At 37.7% G+C, this 18,979-nt stretch overlaps 4 protein-coding genes across 4 annotated transcripts; all 4 read right to left on the bottom strand.

Annotated features, from left to right (window-relative positions):
- Positions 1 to 904: 904 nt before the first annotated feature.
- Positions 905 to 1,953, bottom strand: LOC135074995 (uncharacterized). The gene is made up of 2 exons (XM_063969367.1): positions 1,865 to 1,953; positions 905 to 1,746 (listed from the first exon to the last, which is right to left on the bottom strand). Exons 1-2 carry the CDS (start codon positions 1,935 to 1,937, stop codon positions 1,034 to 1,036), a joined length of 786 nt encoding a protein of 261 aa, XP_063825437.1. The 5' UTR covers positions 1,938 to 1,953; the 3' UTR covers positions 905 to 1,033.
- A 4,849-nt stretch (positions 1,954 to 6,802) lies between these two features.
- On the bottom strand, positions 6,803 to 7,735 carry LOC135074986 (uncharacterized). Its single transcript, XM_063969359.1, has 2 exons — positions 7,628 to 7,735; positions 6,803 to 7,363 (listed from the first exon to the last, which is right to left on the bottom strand). Exons 1-2 carry the CDS (start codon positions 7,695 to 7,697, stop codon positions 6,966 to 6,968), a joined length of 468 nt encoding a protein of 155 aa, XP_063825429.1. The 5' UTR covers positions 7,698 to 7,735; the 3' UTR covers positions 6,803 to 6,965.
- Positions 7,736 to 11,397: 3,662 nt separating this feature from the next.
- LOC135074978 (uncharacterized transmembrane protein DDB_G0289901-like) lies at positions 11,398 to 13,248 on the bottom strand. The gene is made up of 2 exons (XM_063969351.1): positions 13,139 to 13,248; positions 11,398 to 12,898 (listed from the first exon to the last, which is right to left on the bottom strand). The coding sequence occupies exons 1-2, from the start codon at positions 13,203 to 13,205 to the stop codon at positions 11,517 to 11,519; spliced, it is 1,449 nt and encodes a 482-aa protein (XP_063825421.1). The 5' UTR covers positions 13,206 to 13,248; the 3' UTR covers positions 11,398 to 11,516.
- A 3,834-nt stretch (positions 13,249 to 17,082) lies between these two features.
- LOC135074968 (keratin, type II cytoskeletal 2 epidermal-like) lies at positions 17,083 to 18,001 on the bottom strand. The gene is made up of 2 exons (XM_063969337.1): positions 17,839 to 18,001; positions 17,083 to 17,603 (listed from the first exon to the last, which is right to left on the bottom strand). The coding sequence occupies exons 1-2, from the start codon at positions 17,957 to 17,959 to the stop codon at positions 17,233 to 17,235; spliced, it is 492 nt and encodes a 163-aa protein (XP_063825407.1). The 5' UTR covers positions 17,960 to 18,001; the 3' UTR covers positions 17,083 to 17,232.
- Positions 18,002 to 18,979: the final 978 nt, after the last annotated feature.

The following is an 18,979-nucleotide window of genomic DNA, read 5'->3' as shown; positions in this document are numbered from 1 at the left end:
GCGTATGCAAATACTGTCTTACTACAACGTATGAAGGCTAAAGTACTGAATCTATTTAAATTAACAACGTGGATCTACCTTCAAAAATCGATTATAAAAATAAGGACATGGTAAATAGAAAAATTGAAAACCAAAGATATGGTAATTATACTCTTACGCAATTCATCGACGGTACGCCAACGCAATAGACGTCTACTTGCTAACAGGTCTTAGAACTAACTAAGGGCTCGCGCCGCGCGCGTAAATGATGTGTCAAATATTATTATTTAGGCTTGTGTGCCCAAAAACAGAAAACGTCACGGGAATTAGGACTTTCGCTCGGACAAGCAGTTTTTTAATTCTAATTATTTACAGAATGGTTCTATTGAATAGATATTTTGCTATGCGTAAGACAATCTTTTGTACTCTTTAAAATGTTGAATGGAGTAAACCAAATCTATACGACATAAAAATTACAGCCAAGTTTTAACATTAAGTCGGTGTGCGGACGCGTAACGGTAATTAGAGAACAGAGGTTCATGAAATTAATTAAGTCACAAATACTTAAAATAGAGGCCTATGATTTAATGCACAACTGGATGGGGTTGTTAAGTAACATATAAAAATACTTGCATGTCTCTAATTTGTCATTTTTAACGATTTAACAGCCCGGACACGCAAAAACTAGCTCATCTGAGAATGGCCGTTCTGTTTGGGTTTAATTCTTAAACTATATTTATACGGTGACTTTAGTGTTTCATTTTAAAAATATAATTTAGTTTAGGGTAAATAATCAACATTTCATATTTTCAAAGTTTATTGAGGATTTCTAACAAATAAATAGTTATTTTAAATATCACAAATGATTAAGACATAACATCATTGTTTTACACTGCAAGAAAATGAACGAATATTGACTATAATTTTCACGTTATAAGTATTAACCTAAAATAGAGTATTGCATTATGTATTTACACACAGGTTTTTCGCAACAGTTAATACTGTATTAGAATAATATTTGGTCGTTGGGAGAATAATTCACTACATTACTTAATCAACTACTTTTGCGACCCGCAATAGAAAAAGCTCCCGCTACAGCGAAATTGTTTTGGCCGTGTTCTTGTCCCTGCCCTTGGTAACCACCCTGGTTGAACCCTGGGCCCTGATTGTAGTCGTTGTAGCCATTCGGGCCTTCTTCAGGCTCACTCTCCGCCGGTTTGTTGCCCTCCTCTTCATGGCTCTCATCATAATAAGGACCGGGTCTCTGGAATCCGTAGCCGCCTCCATGGAAACCGCCCGGACCACCACCGCCAACGGGACCGTAATAGTTCCCATTGAATTGATTGTTGTGAGCTCCCTGACCGTTGCCGAAGTATCCAGTCCCATGAGCACCCTGGTGTGGGTTCCCGCCGTAGCCCCCGTAGCCCTCGTAGCCTCCGTAGCCACCGTAGCCCCCTTTGTTGGGAACACCCCCTTGGTTCGGGTAGCCCCCATTATATTGGTAGTTGTTGGGGTAGTATCCATTCGCATGGCCGCCCCCTCCCTCGTTTGCGGAAGATTGGGACTGACTAATTGCAATATTGATTGGTGGCACAGGATACCCTCCTTGGTGACCTCCTTGGTATCCCCCCTGGTATCCTCCCTGATGTCCACCGCCACCCTGGTATCCACCACCCCCGCAAATCCCGTATTTGTAACAAAGCTTCTTCCTGTGATGACGCTTCACCCGCGCAGAGCCGCTAACCGCTTCACTCAGCACTGTTGTTTCTGCAAAAAACAGACAAAAGGGACCCATTACCAACCAATTATCTAACGGTGCCGATATCGCATCGCGAATTTATCGATTGGCCGACTAGATTATAGCTTAGTGATAAAAAATTATAACCTTCGGCCACGACCGAGCTCCATCCTATAGAGATGGTCGCAAAAAAGACCATTAATAATCGAAAGCTTGCCATGTTTCTGCTGACTCCGTTACTGGGTGTGTTGTTTTTTTTTGCGGGTCAAAGCATTTTTATAGGTCGACCCGAGGCCACCCCCACGCGAGCGGTAGCGTTCATTCTTCCACCGATCCCACGGAAACTGTAAACAATGTGAATTTGTAGACAATACCTATAAATGGAGTACTTCGGAAGTCTTCCTCAAATTGTAGTGTAATAGATTTTTAAATTTTTAGGAGGCCATTAATTATTACAGTCGTGACTTAATAACCATTCTAACTAGCGATCCTCAGGCCAAGATCTAATAGCACAGATTGTGTGAAGAGAAATTAATGCTGTGGATTTATAACTCATCTCGAAATCGTGTGTTAGTTAAAAACGTGTTGACGGATTAGCAGCTGCCATCACTGAAGTGTGCCGGCGGGCATAGTTAAAGGAACATCTTTTTTATCACCCTAGTTAATTGTTTTCTACCAATTAACAAAATTATTTTAAAAGTAAATATTGTTTACAGTTACGCATTATTTAAGACTAGCTTTTGCCCGCGGCTTCACCCGCGTGAAATTTAGTTTGTCACAGATCGTCATAAATTATAGCCTATATGTTATTCTGGGTTATAAACAATAATACTGTAAAGTTTCATCAAAATCCGTTCAGTAGTTTTTGCGTGAAAGAGTAACAAACATCCAGACATCCAAACTTTCACATTTATAATATTAGTAGGATAGGAAGTAGGATCTATAAACTCTTCCGAAATAAAACAAATATTTTTTAGTATCAGATTGTCGTTTCAGCCAAATGACGTCCACTGCTGGACTGATACTTTGTCCAGTATCAGATTAAGTCTAGGAAAATGAAATCCGCTAACAAACAAATTGTCCTAATAAAGATAATATGTTGCTTTATCTTTTATTAAGCTTTTAATAAAGCATAATTTATTAAAAATGAATGTTTATCGTGAAAACAAACATTTCTACCACGGTTTGCCCATTTCTTATACAAGCTTTTTCTCGTTCAAGCAATATTTCGATGATACAATAAAAACTTTAATGACTTCATTAAGAAGGCTTACAAAGGCCCTACAGCTGGATCACTGAGGTCAAACACATCACTATTCTAAAACAATCGTATCACATTCGCGATCTCCGTCAGCGGAAGTGCAAATTCGGTTCCTATTTCCTTGGACTTAATAATCTCGCATAATTTCGGATTTTACCTAAACAGAGTCAACAAGGCTTTGCGTGGGTGTTTTACGATGTCGTCTACCTAATGAAGTTTACGAAATAGTTAATTAACAAAATGCTGCCATGTTTGTAGATTAAAAGTTAGATGAAATTTTATCTTTTACGAAAAAATCAGTCATAACGAATTTCTAAGTGTATTAAATTTCACTGACAAATGCCTTTGATCAAATCGTTAATGGGTCAAATAGTTACTCTAGGATCAGTCCTAAAAGTCGTTAAAATTTACATCAGTGTTGATAGGATCAGTCCTGATGTAAATTTTAACATAAAAACTTTTAGGTTTGATTTTCCGCGTAAATGAAAGTTTAACCTTTTTTTCATTTCTTTTTTACATCTCTTATTTGGACTCCGGAAATAATGTCCAGTCGATTTTTCAGGTGGTTTCCAGGATGGCAAAATTAAATTATTTTCTTTCTCCTCTTACAAATAGCTAGCTTTAGCTTTCTCTTAGCTTGTAGTGGACAACCGCAGTCTCACGCCCGAGACCTTGCGCGGGTTGAACTTGAACTTAGCGCGCAGGTGATACGTAGCGATGACGCATTTTAATGTAGACATTTATTCCATCCATCATAAATCATTAATATGTAAATACAAATCAACAATTATTAGGTACCATTGCTGATACTTTGATTTTTATGTAAATAATAACGGTTTGTAATTATTAGATAGTAAGAGATCATTTTTTATTTTTAAATTCGTCTCGTAGCAGAAAGAATTTTTTAATCCTAATGGTCTCATTAAGACAGGGGTGTCTACCCTCTACTCTACATGGATTTCAGAAATATTTAGATACTTTTGTTTTTATTGCTTATTCAGAGTTAATTAACTTTGATTTGCTTGTCCATGTCTTCCATCATCGGGGAACCAGACGCAGGTTAGCGTACCATCCCTATATTGTTGACATTCCATCAGCTCGCACTAAGAGTTTCGATGACTCTTTTATAATGCGAACAGCTAGGGACTGGAATTCGTTGCCTGCTGCTGTCTTTCCCGAAGTGTGATGTGAAGTTGACATCAGGTGCGATTGTGGTCAAATACCTGCCTTGCTATGCATAAAAAAAAATTAAAAAAATGTTCCATTCAGTGCCTGGTAACAGAAATCCTTCATGTTTAAATTTTTTAATGTAATGAGTCTTAGACTTACTCAAAACTATTTTTTGCTATTGCCTAGCAATAAGACAAATGACTTAAATTAGCTAAATCGAATTTATCACTTCGTCAGACATAGAACAAAAAACAGATAATAATGTACTTTCAAGTAACGGAGTCCGACACTGCAGACACCAGACACAATGGGATCTATTGTTGCTACATTAACACTTCATCTAACTCATCTATACTTATAGTAATAAGATGTAAAAATGTTGGTCTGTTTGTAGAAAATACAGAATAGATACTTTATTTTCAAAAAATAAAGAAAATTTTATGTGCTTACTATAATCTAGAGAAGGATTGTAGGGAACACCCTAAATAATTTCCTTAACAAAACGAATTACCTTTATGTAACTATTACATCCTTACCTACCCCCAAAATAATAAAGAGAATTCCATGACTATGTTTATACATATAGTACCTAAGTACTCAGTTGGGGGAGGAAATTCATGACATTCATATTTGCTCACTGCTAGAGATTATGGAGTATGTACTAAACACAACTCTCCTATGTACTACCAAACCTACAGTTTTCATGATGTTTCATTAACATTCTGCGTCATTTTAATTTCAAATAGATATTACTGACAAAACCGTGAGCTATTGCTAGTATCCTAACAAATGACTGCACAGATACAGACAAAAGCGTTCAGTAACGGTGAAAAGAATTTGAAGATATGTCTGCACACGCATACCTATGCCTACTTCCACTTCCCGACAACAAAGGGAAAATAATATCGTACGCCGATGATACAGCTATAATGTTTAGCGCAAACACCTGGAGTGACGCGTTCGCACAAGCTCAACTCGGTTTCGACTCTGTCAATCAGTGGCTTAAAAACAACTTACTAACCCTTAATGTAGATAAAACTAAGTTCATAACATTCTCCTACAATGCTTTCTCGCAGCCTACCTCAAACTTATACTCCATTAAAGCCCATTCCTGCACTAATTCTCAACAAGCATGTGCATGCCCTTATTTAAATAGTACTGATAATATGAAATACTTAGGTCTAATCATTGACAAACACCTGAACTTTAAAGCTCACGTCGAAGCTCTCACATCTAGAGTCAGAAAATTGATATTTGCCTTCAAAAATCTGAGACACGTGGCTAAGGGTCCTCTTCTCAAAACTGTCTACCTCACGCTATGTCAGTCATTAATTACTTACTGTATTACATCCTGGGGAGGCACGCATAAAACTACACTAATACGCTTAGAAATAGCTCAAAGAGCTGTTCTGAAAGTAAGCACTTTCCGACCAACACGCTTCCCTACAGTAGAGCTTCTTACGAAATGCGACGTTCTATCAGTACGTCAACTTTTCGTATTACTAACAATCCTCAAAAAACACTCACTAACTCCCTTTAATCCCGACCTCAAAGCCAACAAAAGGCGCGCCGACATCGTATGTCCCTCTGAGCGATTTAACAGACAGCATACCCACAAATTCTTTTGTTTTCTAGGAAGCTTTTTGTACAACAGTATAAACAAGTATCTCTGTATATACCCAATGAACAGCAAAGAATGTAAATATGCACTGCAGAAATGGCTCAAGGGTAAAACATATGATGACACAGAAAACCTGTTAATAGTTATTAGTTAAATTACTTACTTTAGGTATGCTAGCTATAAATAAACATTCTGTCAGCAAAATTTTATTTATGTAACAAAATTGTCAACCTTTACCTTTATCAACATTGTTTTGGTGTAATTATTTATAATATCTGTTTAATAAGCACTAACTTACATAATAAGTATGGATACCTAAAACACAGGCAAACATTTTTGCTTAGTTTAGGTATACTACCTTAATTAACATATTGTTACTAACCAAATAATTTCATAGTCCCATTTAAGTTTCTTGTATTTAGGCTAAGTTTTTATTCAATAAATTTATCTTATCTTATCTTATCTTACCTGTATAGATAGAATAATCGAAAATTAGGATTTATTACTGCATTTTAGATTTAATTAAAATTTGATGACCGGCACCCATTATCCGGTTCCCAAACTCGTGTGTATCTAACGGATAAATAAATTAAACTTCGAGTGTAAGGTAAATCGTGTATTTGCTATGGCACATCGAGCTTTGCACTGTGGTATTTTGTGCAGTAGCAATAAGAGCTGTATTGCAACCGAAGTGTCTGGTTTCATTTACTATTCTGTTATGTTTTACAGGATCCAAACATGAGACGCTAGCTTTGATGCTGGGGCGGGAGAAATCACTTTTTTATAGCCTTCTGTCTAATAAATTGTAGTTTTTTTGATATAATAGCTTATAATATTGGTACCAAAGTTAATTAATATTAGGTGCTACAAAATGTTACATTACAAGTAGGTATACCAAAAATGCTAAACTTCATTCTATTTCACCTGTTGTAATTAGTTGTCAACGCGCTAATTCGTTCCCTTTACTAATTAATGTCGCTATTAATATGGTTTAAAAAACATAGAGACATATGAAATCAATAAAAGACAGATACAGTTTTTACTTTTTATTGCTTACATTAATTTCAGATCATAACAACATACATAGACAGTAATATTACAAACTAAATATTAAAATTAAAACTCTATCATTTTTACAACCTTACCATTTCGATCATAATAGCACAATCTACTTTCCACCATTTTTACCACACAATTTACTTTCCGCCATTTTTCCCAGAAGAAATAGCAATGGATATAGCCGTTCCTGTATCACTCTGTGAGTTGCTAACCGCCGAGTTCTGTTTACCACCGCAAGTGTCACATGGAGGGTTGCCTCCACCTTGGATTTGGTTCTGATTGGATTGTTGAGTTAACGCTGCAGACTTGGCTGAGCTCTCTGCTTGGCTAACGGCTTGCTGAGGTTGTGCTGGCTCTTCTGGTGGAGGAGGTGGTGGTGGTGGCCAGTAAGGGGGTGGTCCGAAGTGGTGACGGTGGTGGTAAGGGGGAGGGGGTGGCCAGAAGGGAGGTGGTGGTGGTGGTGGCGGTGGAGGCGGGTAATAAGGCGGGCAGTCGTAGTGTGGCGAGCGCTTTAATCTCTGAAGCTGTTTGCCATCTGAAATAGATATCACAAAGCTCAATCGTCGATGAAAAACGTGTAAAAATAAAGAAGTTGCTCTTAGTGTCTTTAAAAATACGTTTAAAACAAACATTATTTTTAATTAGTGAGTAGAAAATTTAAAACTTTTGTGTTTAGGGTTTGTTAAATATCGGGTCGATTATATTCTTGTATTAAAAGAAATACCAATACCAATTTTGCCACTAAACAGTAAATATAATTAATAAATTAATCCACATTAATTTCACACTATCTACTTACATTGGTACTCTGAAGCCGCTTCGCTGGCGAAAACTATAGATAATATTATTAAAACGCCTACTCGCCACATTTTTCCGTTCTGATCTGAATGTTTTCCATCAAATGATACATTTATATGCTTGGCGTTTAAACATAGTGTGTGAATGCAAAAATACTGAGAACAAACTATTATGTCACTAGCTAGACGATAATTGAATAAGTATTCAAGAGCGAGGTGCCAAAATATAGTTTGTATAGTTTGCGGACACAACTTTGGTTTTTCACGGTTAAATCCAACGCGGAATTGGAATTAACCACAATTTTCGTAAGTCAACCACATTTTCATTTGATGTCTAATTATTATCTTTAACAGTAGAATAAATTGATTAGACATCGTGGTATCTACTTGTGTCAATATGGTTCCGGCTTAGTAGCATAGGACCACCCCCAACTGTACCGTGAATGTCGTAAACGGCGTCTATGGGTTTGTCATTGGTTGTTTAAAATAATACATGCATGTCAAAGTATCAACAGAATTGTCCATTTCGGATGTACAATATTACTCGTATTACATTAAGTAGTCATAAATTATTACATTAATTGGATTTAATTTCATTTAGGTACATGTCATGTTAAAACCATTTGACGAGGCTGGGGAGTGTATCCCATATATTCCACTTCTTCAGGAGCACGACTCGAGTAAAGATTTGACTAATGTCCTGATGATGATGTTGTTTTGGTGTAAGGGAGAGTTTGGCAAGAATAATAATAGCATTAGCTTGCTGACCATGCCAACTGGAAAATTCTCAAGTTTTTCACATTCGACTTTTTGTTATTGTTGTTATCTTTCTTTAGAACTCTCTATCGCGTGAGGTATGTCAGAAACGTCCTATGTGTCTACGCCTATTGTTTATTTGGTTATTAAGAAATGTAAAAACATAATTTCCTTATTTAGAAACCTACTAGCTTTCCGCCCGCGGCTTTGCCCGCGTGGAATTTAGTTTGATAAATTTTCCTGAATTTTCTTTGCTATAAACCTCACGGAGCCCGAGACCTTTCCAACGAATGCAAAACCGTGGAAATCGGTTCGTGCGTTCTGGAGTTATAGCGTCAGGAAGGAAAACCCGACTTATTTTTATACAGGGTGGAAACGATAAGTGATCTCACTCGATTATTTCTAAACTATATAAGGTATCGAAAAACTGGTTACTGATCCTGAAAGTGCTTCATAAGCTCTTTCGAACGATACCAATAATAGGTTACAGGATAAACTGGAACTATCCGAAAATTCAATGTTTCCAGCTTCCATACTAAATGTATGCCAACCACACAATATTAGAAGTGTAATTTATTTTTTGTTAAATAATAAACTTAAAAAGTCAGTTAAATGAACTCTTAACTTGCATCTCATTTAAAATTATTTGTGGAAAACATTAGTTTTAAGCTTTACTTGCTATAATATTATCAAGATATGAGTGCCATGACTGAGATAGTACTAAATGTATGGAAGATGGAAACATTGAATTTTTGGATAGATCCAATTTATTCTGTAAGCTATTGTTGATACCGTTGGATAGAGCTTGTGAAGCACTTTTAGGATCAGTAACTAGTTCTGCGATATCTTGTGTAGTTTTTAATATTACATAACTTTACCAAATGTATGGAAGCTGGAAACATTGAATTTTCGGATAGTTCCAGTTTATTCTGTAACCTATTATTGGTACCGTTTGAAAGAGCTCGTGAAGCACTTTCAGAATCAGTAACCAGTTTTTCGATATCTTGTATAGTTTAGAAATAATCGAGTGAGATCACTTATCGTTTCCACCCTGTATAGTGGATAAAAATTGTTGAGTCTCACTAGCTCTCTAGCATTTTATTAGGTACCTTACCATGGGAACCGTATGTGTTTTGAATTTTCCAATACGTATAATTAACAATATTAAAATAAATACTAATTTAAACAAAGTTTCATGCAACTTGAAATGTAGATCAACAAAGTAGGTATTATAATATCGAAGGCGAAAGAGTTTGAGAATACTTAAAAATACGCCTCCAAGTGTGTTTGTTTAGCTATGGATTTGGACCTGAAAAATTATCAATTTATGTGTGTGCTGTGTGGGTAATATGCTATTATGTACAGACTACTGCACGTGTCTAGCCAAACACTGTAACATCTTACATGTAGCCTAGTTGTTATAGAGGCGAATTTGCACCAAAAATGTATAGTGTCTGTCTAATGCTGTCGTTTGTACTATATTCATTCATTGTAATAATTACTAATTTACGTCTTTTTCTTGCTCTACATTTCATCGTGGACGGCATATTATTATACTTACTAATGTCGTCGTCGTCGTCGTTTCAGCCGAAAGACGTCCACTGCTGGACAAAGGCCTCCCCCAAGGATTTCCACAAAGACCGGTCCTGCGCCGCCTGCATCCAGGTACTTCCCGCGACCTTCACCAGATCGTCGGTCCACCTAGTGGGAGGCCTGCCCACGCTACGTCTTCCAGCTCGTGGTCCAACTTACTAATGTATCTTCTAAAAAATAAATGATCTAATGACTCCTCATATTATCAAAATATCATTCGTCAAACAGCTTAGGCTAAAGAAATTCATACATACTCCTGAAAAAAGTCTCCTTCAACGTTGACGTGAAATCAGTAGCACCAGTAATACCTTAATATTTAAGTTGTATGAGAAGCATTACGAATACCCATTGGTAATATTAGCTCTACCCGGATTTGATTCTGTTGTGAACCCATAATTAAACTGCCATTAGTGGTAGGGGCTATATTGCATTAAACTTCTTGCTGATAGATGTCTGTGTCCTTATTATCGTCTACACAAATATTATAGCAATCTTAGGGACGTCTATTTATTTTAAATCGTAGTCATAAGTCATTGTAATCAACTACAAATAAATTAGGTATGCCATAATTATCGCATTAATATCGTGCGGATTTATCACGGACGCGGGATTGTCCCGCATGTGTGATACCCGCAAAAGAAATACCCTTTTCAAACAAGTATTAATTACAAGAATACGCACTTGCGTTACCAAAAAGGAATTAGTTATTAAGTTACACATTTTATACTGTCTTGACTAGAAATCGAACGTGCAAACGTTCAAAATAAATATTCTGTTCAAGGCAATTCAGTGCACTACACTCCATAGTTTCGTTTTTGCAATTTATTAAATTAATTGGTGTAATTAATTGCTTAGTTTTAAAAAATGGCTATGGGTTTTTTACATCCAAATAATTGTAAATAATTAAATAGTTAATATATTCATTCCTAATAATTATTATTGTAAGTAATATTTTCACACCACCATTACTAAGTAGGTAAAACTGGATCTAAGCCATAGTATCATCAAAGTATTAATACTGCATGATATTTAAGTATAATAATTATGTATTTATATTACTTATATTACCTACATTTTCCCAAAGCTGTTGCGTCCCGGTTCTTTGTGTTCAACAGAACACGAGTGGGAATCGAACCTGGATCATATTCTGTTTATTTTTGCTTATTATCTATCTTCTATATATATAAAAGAAAGTCGTGTTAGTTACACCACTTATAACTCGAGAACAGCTGAACTGATTTAGCTGAAAATTGTCAGGGAGGTAGTTTAGAGCCAGGAGAAGGACATAGGATACTTTGTATCCCGTTCGAAATTAAAAAAAAAGTCTGCTTATTTATTGCCATTAAGGCGGAACAAAGTTCGCCGGGTCAGCTAGTAGTGAATAAATAAACAAAGTTATAAAAAATAAAATAAGAAAACAAAATGTCAACAAATTCATTTATTTAAGTAGCAATTTATTAATATTAACAATAACAAATCGTTTCCATAGCTGTTCACAAATTCCAAAAACAATTTTATTTTCTTTCATTATCTTTCGTTACTTTAACCTCCAACAGAAATGGCAACCGCTGATCCACTGTGACTCTTGGCGTTGCTAAGGGCGTAGCTGCTCTTGCCGCAAGTAGAGCAACTGGCCTGGCCAGCTGTCTGTAATCCTTGGGATGCCAAGTTCAGGGCTCCACTAAGCGCGGACGAAGCATCAGCACCCACTCCCCCTGAGTATCCTCCTTGGGCTGCAAGAGTCTCAGACGCAGCACCTTGTCCGAAGCCACTACCCAAGCCAGAAACTTGCGAATTTCCTTGATTTCCACCCACCCCGAATCCTCCTTCAGCACCAGAACTGCTTTGAGCTTCAGACGCATCAAACCCTCGGCCTTGACCCTGTGAACCTTGAGACGAAAATCCAGAATCAAAGTGACCTTGACCTGCTCCACTGCTGTACCTGCCAGAAACTCCACCGTTCTGGACTTCATGATGATGTCCGGAACCAAAGTTGCCTTGTGATCCGCCTAGTGAATTCCCATTTTGTCCCGATGAAAAGCCGGATCCAAAGTTCCCGTTTCCTCCGTTGTTTGCTCCAAATGTGGAAGCCCCTTCTCGCTGACTTTCAGATGAAAATCCATTTTGTCCATTGCCACCGAACGATGAACTCTGAGCCGAAGATGCAGCATTACCAAAGTCTTCAGTATGTCCTGCACCATATTGTTGATTCGTCTGTTGGAAACCTCCATGGTTTCCAAATTGTCCAATATCCTTGCCGCTTGAAAAACCACGTTTGTATTGTTGGCTTTGTATTTCTTGTATGTCACCATCTCCTCGACTTCCAAATGCCCCAGAATGTCCACCATTACCACCACCGTAATTGCCTCCGAATGATCCACCTTGCGCTGACGATGACGAGGAACTTGATGCCGCTGTTTGACCATCTTGTTGAAGTCCTTGACTGTTAAAGTCTTTATTGCCTCCAGAATGATATGAATAGTGAGATTCTTTGAATCTTCCGCTAACCACTTTGTTTCCGTCAGCGTATCCACCAGCAGAGAAATCACCCTTCACACCTCCAGATTTGGCAAAACCAGCCCCATTTGAGGCACCAAATCCAACTCCGTTTGATCCACTACCAGAGCCAGATCCAGAATTGGCCGATCCGTCGACTCCTGAACCAGCTGAGCTTGATGCTAATGAGAACGCTTCGCCAGAAGCTAAGGGGCTTGGTATGGCTGCTGCAGCTGCGCCGCTAAAGACAGCGTTTTGCAGGCCGTCTGAGCTTCTAGCTAATCCACTCCAGTTTTGGGTGCGGAGTATTGGTGGGGGTGGTGGTGGTGGTACACCAGGCGGTGGAGGTGGTGGTGGCGGGGGACCAGGTGGTGGTGGAGGACCGCATGTGCTGCAAGGTGATCGCGCTACCCTCTGCAGTGGGATATCTGAAACGAAAGTTAATTTTATTTAAACATTTGAAACTTAATATAGTCTTACAGGGAGAATAGTATCTTTGGGTTATTTTTTAACTTCTATAATACATATATTTATGTGACTCTTTCCTGTAATGCTGATGGTAGACTATGTAAATAAAGCAAGATGTTCAATTTTAGTCCTAAAGTGACTACCAAAATTTAAACAGAAATTAATGAAAATGGATTAATAAGAAAACTGAAAATATGTACCTTCATTCTTAATCACAGCGCTGTAAGCTGTGGCGATGACTGCCAAAATAATGAATAGTTTTGCCATCTCGTCGTGGTATCTGTATCGTTCTGGCTATTGGAATAACTAGCTCTTACATTTATAGTAAACCAGATTGTGTCAAAAACACTTCTTCGAATAGCAACAACTAACCAATAGTGCAATCAAATTGGAAACGCAAACAGTCGCGGAGGAAATTCACACGGTTGTATTAGAGTTAGACTGTTCATACAAATTTTGCATAAGAGCCGTGGTAAAGACCAAGATTATGATAATTATGATCTCATATTGACAGTAAAAATAGGTTCGATTTCTAAGAATAAAATTACATTAGTGCTTTTTGGCTATGCACTAGCCTTCAATTGATAATTCACATGTCCTGTAGGTAATTTTTATTATCATAATTATTCATTACAGTTTAAATAGCACTTAGGTAAGCATATTCGACTGAAGTTTGTTAAAATATTTTATAAGTTACAAGGAATCGGAGAGTGCAGTCGGTTTAATTTTATGGATAAGTCTCGAAAATATGAATTCATGATCATCATACTCATCATCATATCAGCCATGACGTCTACTGATGAGAACATAGGCCTCCTCCAATGATTTCCAGATAACTCATTGTTTCTTTACGAGATCAAATTGGGAATGAGGAGATCCGTAAACGAACTGAATTCGCTGACATAGCCTGGCGGACAAGCAAGATGAAGTAGCAATGGGCAGATTAATGATTTCTAATAAATACGCCTACGATGAGTTGGCGTTCGGCGTTCCCAAATCCAAATGGGACGTCAGAAGCCTCTTACACATCATCATTTTAAAATAAAAATTAACGTTTAAGTTACGCTTAATTTAAACGTCAATTTTTATTTTGTTTTAATCAAACAAAAGATAATAGTGTACCCAAAATGAAGACAGCACCTTCTTGAAGAAAGCTCATACTTTTAATAGCGTTCACCACATAATAATATAAGGACGCTCTTTTAAATGGCACTCTGCTGAAAATAAGGAAAGGTGTGTTTTGATGTAGGTTTTAGGCAGGAAAGCACGACTTTATTTGTTGTTTATGTTTATTGTCTATTGTGTTGTTTTGTGTTAGTTAAATGTTTGTCGGGTGGTTTTCTATCCTATTCTTTATTTATCTATCTATTTCATGTAACTTTGATCTCATAAAATATTATGACTAGTACTTATTCAAATTATTTTTACAAAAACAACCAATAAGTAACCAGAGTGAATAGTTGCCAACTTTTTTCACTACTGTACTGCTGAGTACTACTCCTTGTATGTTTTTATGTTGCATTGGGTTCGTGAATTCATAAAAAAATATTGATGTGTCTTCAAATTTTTTTGTGATTGAGGATTCCGTGTGAAGCTCGAGGCTTGATCATCACTTTCCATCAGGTGATATACAGGCCAAGGCTACCTTGTCTACACTAATATTATAAAGAGGAAAACTTTGTTTGTTTGTTTGTTTGTTTGTTTGTTTGTTTGTTTGTTTAGTTGTAATGGATAGGCTCAAAAACTACTGGACCGATTTTAAAAATTCTTTTACCATTCGAAAGCTACATAACTCACGAGTAACATAGGCTAAATTTTATTTTGGAAAACATTAGGGTCCCGTAAAATATTTGGGATTTTCATAAGACGTGGAAAAGCGCCATCTATCGTCATTGCTTAAAATCTTCTTGCGCCTGACAAAAATTTTTGAGGTACGTGAATATTCATGAAGGCAAAGCTGTCAAACGCCATCTATCGACATCATTAGTAAATTAGTAACTAAATATTACATGTACTATGAATAGCGCTGTTCGTAAATAATAATGAAAATTTAATAAATAAAGATATTTTATGTAATTGAACCATTCAATGTATGTACCTATTTGAATCATTCACTGTGTTTAAACGAGCAAGTCAAAGTGTTAATTAGTGACTTTTTACAAACTTCCTTGCAAATTCTTACTATGTGCCGCCATCTACCGAGATGAATATTAGGGTACGGTTCAGCGGCGGACAAATGGGATGGGCGCGTGGGCGATTGAAGTTAAATAGGATAAGAATTACTTCGTTTTTATTTTCTGTATGTAATTTGTTAGTTTTTTGGTAGGGTCTTTATTTTAATTACTTAGGTTGGTAGGTACTTACTTATTTGATTTTAATGATAATTATTATAGGTACGTATAATTTTAGTAGAAAGAAAGGTAAACGAATGACTAAGTGACTCACTCACTCATCACGAAGTCTCAGAAACTACAAGTCTCACTGGCTGATCAAAGCCAGGTGATCAAAGTGGAATACACCTCCTTTTAGAACGTAGGTAGTCACTAAGACGAAATTTTGCAAAATTCAACCCATGGGAGTTAAAAAGGGGGTTGGAAGTCTGTATTGCAGTCCTCGGTTTTTAAAGTAAGAGACTTGAAAGTTAAAATGTACGCTCACTATGATCTCTAGATATTGTGGAGGTGTACATAATATACTGTTCGGTACACTGTGGTACTGTGTACACATCGGTTTGCTGACGATATTGTGGTCATGGCAGAATCGTTGGAAGATCTTGGAACAATGCTCGAAGACCTTAATCGATTTTCCCAACAGGTAGGCCTGAGGGCGAACATGGACAAAACGAAGCTTATGTCGAATGTCCATGTTGCGCCCTACCCAGTTTCAGTTGGGAGCTCAATTCTCGATATTGTCGACAAGTAGGTATGTCTACCTCGGACAAACGATCCAGCTGTGTAGGTCCAATTTCGAGAAGGAGGTCAATCGTCGAATCCAACTCGGCTGGGCAGCGTTCGGGAAACTACGCAACATCTTTTCGTCTAAAATACCTCAATGCTTGAAGACTAGAGTGTATAACCGATGTGTGTTACCAGTGATAACTTATGGCTCGGAAACGTGGCCTCTCACTATAGGCCGTATACAGAAGCTCAGTTGCACAGCGTGCTATGGAGAGGGCTATACTTGGTGTTTCTTTGCGAGATCGAATCAGAAATGAGGAGATCCGTAAACGAACCAAAGTCGCTGACATAGCCCAACGGATTAGCAAGCTGAAGTGGCAATGGGCAGGGCACATAGTACGCAGAACTGATGGCCGATGGGACAGAATGGTTCTGGAATGGAGGCCGCGTACCGGAAAACGTAGCGTGGGACTTCCACCTACAAGGTGGACCGACGACATCGTAAAGGTAGCAGGGAAGCGCTGGACGCAGGCCGCTTCCAATCGATCAACATGGAAAGCATTGGGGGAGACCTATGTTCAGCAGTGGACGTCCTATGGCTGAAATGGTGGTGGTGGTGGTGGTACATATTATACTGAAAATGTATCATTAGAAATCAACCACGGGGGCTAAGGAGATAAAAGGAGGGTTGGAAGTTTATATTATGAAAGTCCTATGTGTTTAATGTAAGAGAGTTGAAATTTAAAATATACGCGTTATAGATGCTAAGAGCAGATTTTACGAAACTCCACCCCTAATGGAGTAAAACGAGGTCCACGCGTACGAAGTCGCGGGCGGCCGCTAGTTATATATAAAAATACCTATAATATAACTCCATACGGTCTACATCGCATTAATGACATGCTTAAGGTTGTCTATCTAAAAAAAAAAATAGTTAAACGCAACTGATTCGCATGGGTATTACTATGTGTAAAACCTTCCTCTTGAATCATTCTATCTATTGTTGAAACCACATTAATTCATTGTGTAGTTTAAAACATAAAGTACAGACAGAGTAACTTTGATTTCTATGTAGAGATGTAAAGATGAATGCTATGGATTCAGCAATCATAATACAAGGACATTTTCTTTTGTAGGTTCCAGCGACATTTTAAGAAAAACACGAAATGTGGTCGCGATCCTCATCAGTGACGGACCGAGGAAGAAGAAGAAGCTACGAAGGATATTAGGTAGGTAGTAAAAGGATATTTTTATATCATGTATTTATTATTTCTCTAGTGCAATATTATCAACTAGATTATTTAAACATTCACTGCATATTTAGTGGTTCCTAAAAAAACAGGCGATCAGTCTCTTCACAACAAAGTACTTATACAGCTAGGTAATTATCACATTGTTCACTTCCCAAATCCACCGGCACTTGAACTTGCTTGCGACTGCGCAGCGCCTGATCCCCCACCACCGATGCTTATGCTCTTCGAAATGCTGATGGATGGAGCGCCACCGATCCCGCGGCCACCAAAACCGCCACCGAATCCAGAGCCACCGAAGCCAGGGCGTCCACCATAGCTGCCAAATCCAGGACCACCGAATCCTGGGCCACCGAAACCGGGGCCGCCTCCAAAGCGCCGGTAATTCTGACCGCCGAAACCACCGTATCCACCGTAGCCTGGGCCGTAGCCTCCACCGCCTCCGAAGGCGCCAGCTGAGGCCTGGGCCTGGGATTGACTGAACCCTCCAAACTGAGGTGATCGGGCTACTCTGGTAGCTGGAAAGAGAAAATAATTGGTTAATATGAGATTTGGAATATGTTTTTTAATTTTTTTGGAAGTTTTCAGTCGGAATCAACTGAGTTTTGAATATTGTTTTGTTTAAAATAATTTTTTTGGCAAGTTTTGATTCAAAAAGAGGGATTTAAAAAGCAATCATGTTGGATTTCAAAGCCAAACTGAGATTTTTTTTTGAAAATTAAGAAATAGATGTAGCTAAAATATTGTACGCACCTCCATCAACTCCAAACAGACTGAGGATCACCAGGACAACGAGTCCTGCACACACTAACGCCTTCATCATTATGTTATTCGATTCTTTGCTATCAGTGAACAATGCCGACAAACGTATCATATTGACTATTTATATGCGCCTCTGTGGGTACGTCAACAGTCGGCATTTCCAATTCGAGCCTAACTGACAATGTACACATCGATTCTCGCGGGGACTCGCTAAGGCGGACTATGATTGTTTTCGTGGTTTGTTTTGTTATGGGGAATTGGGGATTTTTTGTAAGCCATGATGGAGTGATGCTTTTTAGAGTTGTTAGTACATGTGCGTTTATTTTATCTCAATTTAACAAATAAACTATTATTATTATTCCATCCTTGCACATACGGTTCATCAAGGCTTCTCTCATAATTATTCCTCAATTCTAAACTTTCGCAATTGCTATAAAAATGTATATGAGTCATATCAATTTTTAAAAACCTTAACTCTACAATTGACAAATTAGTTATCTATACAACAATCATAAGAAAATGCTACAATAGGCAAACAGACAGACAACTGTAATTTAAAATCTACTAGAGGTTTACAGCCTTCCACAAATTAATAATATGAGTAAATCGCGTCGACAGCTACGAGTAATAGAGTCGCCCGGGTCATAGGACTCAGAAAATACGCGGAACACGCCTTCGGGTTTTCCAATATAGTTGATAAACAATTAGGTAATGTCATTTTAGAGTTATTAAAAGCAAAGGACATTTGCATATAATATTCCTTTAATTAGTTACTTCCTTCTTTTCCTAATACGCTAAGTTATTACCCGGTCAATAATGTACCTAGGAATTATTTGTTGAACCTTAAATTGAACTGGTAATTTAGTTTTAATCAAATTAATAAAAGTTTTAAAATATGATACGAAATTTTTTGATTCCGGCCACGAGCCGGAAGACATAGCGTGAGCAGGCCTCCCACTAGGTCGACCGACGATGTGGATGTCCAGCAGCAGGACGTCTTTCTGCTGAAACGAACGAACGAATGATATTTTTATTCTATGTACATATATTGTGGTTTGTAATAGATTTTAGATAGTGAATAATTCATAATATTATGTAGGTATGTGAGTATGTTGATTGTATAGTGTAAAAA

The sequence above is a fragment of the Ostrinia nubilalis genome, chromosome 1 (assembly GCF_963855985.1).
Source record: "Ostrinia nubilalis chromosome 1, ilOstNubi1.1, whole genome shotgun sequence".
NCBI classification, from domain to species: domain Eukaryota; kingdom Metazoa; phylum Arthropoda; class Insecta; order Lepidoptera; family Crambidae; genus Ostrinia; species Ostrinia nubilalis.
The sequence above is the reverse complement of the archived record's forward strand: the minus strand, read 5'-3'. Positions and strand labels throughout refer to the sequence as shown.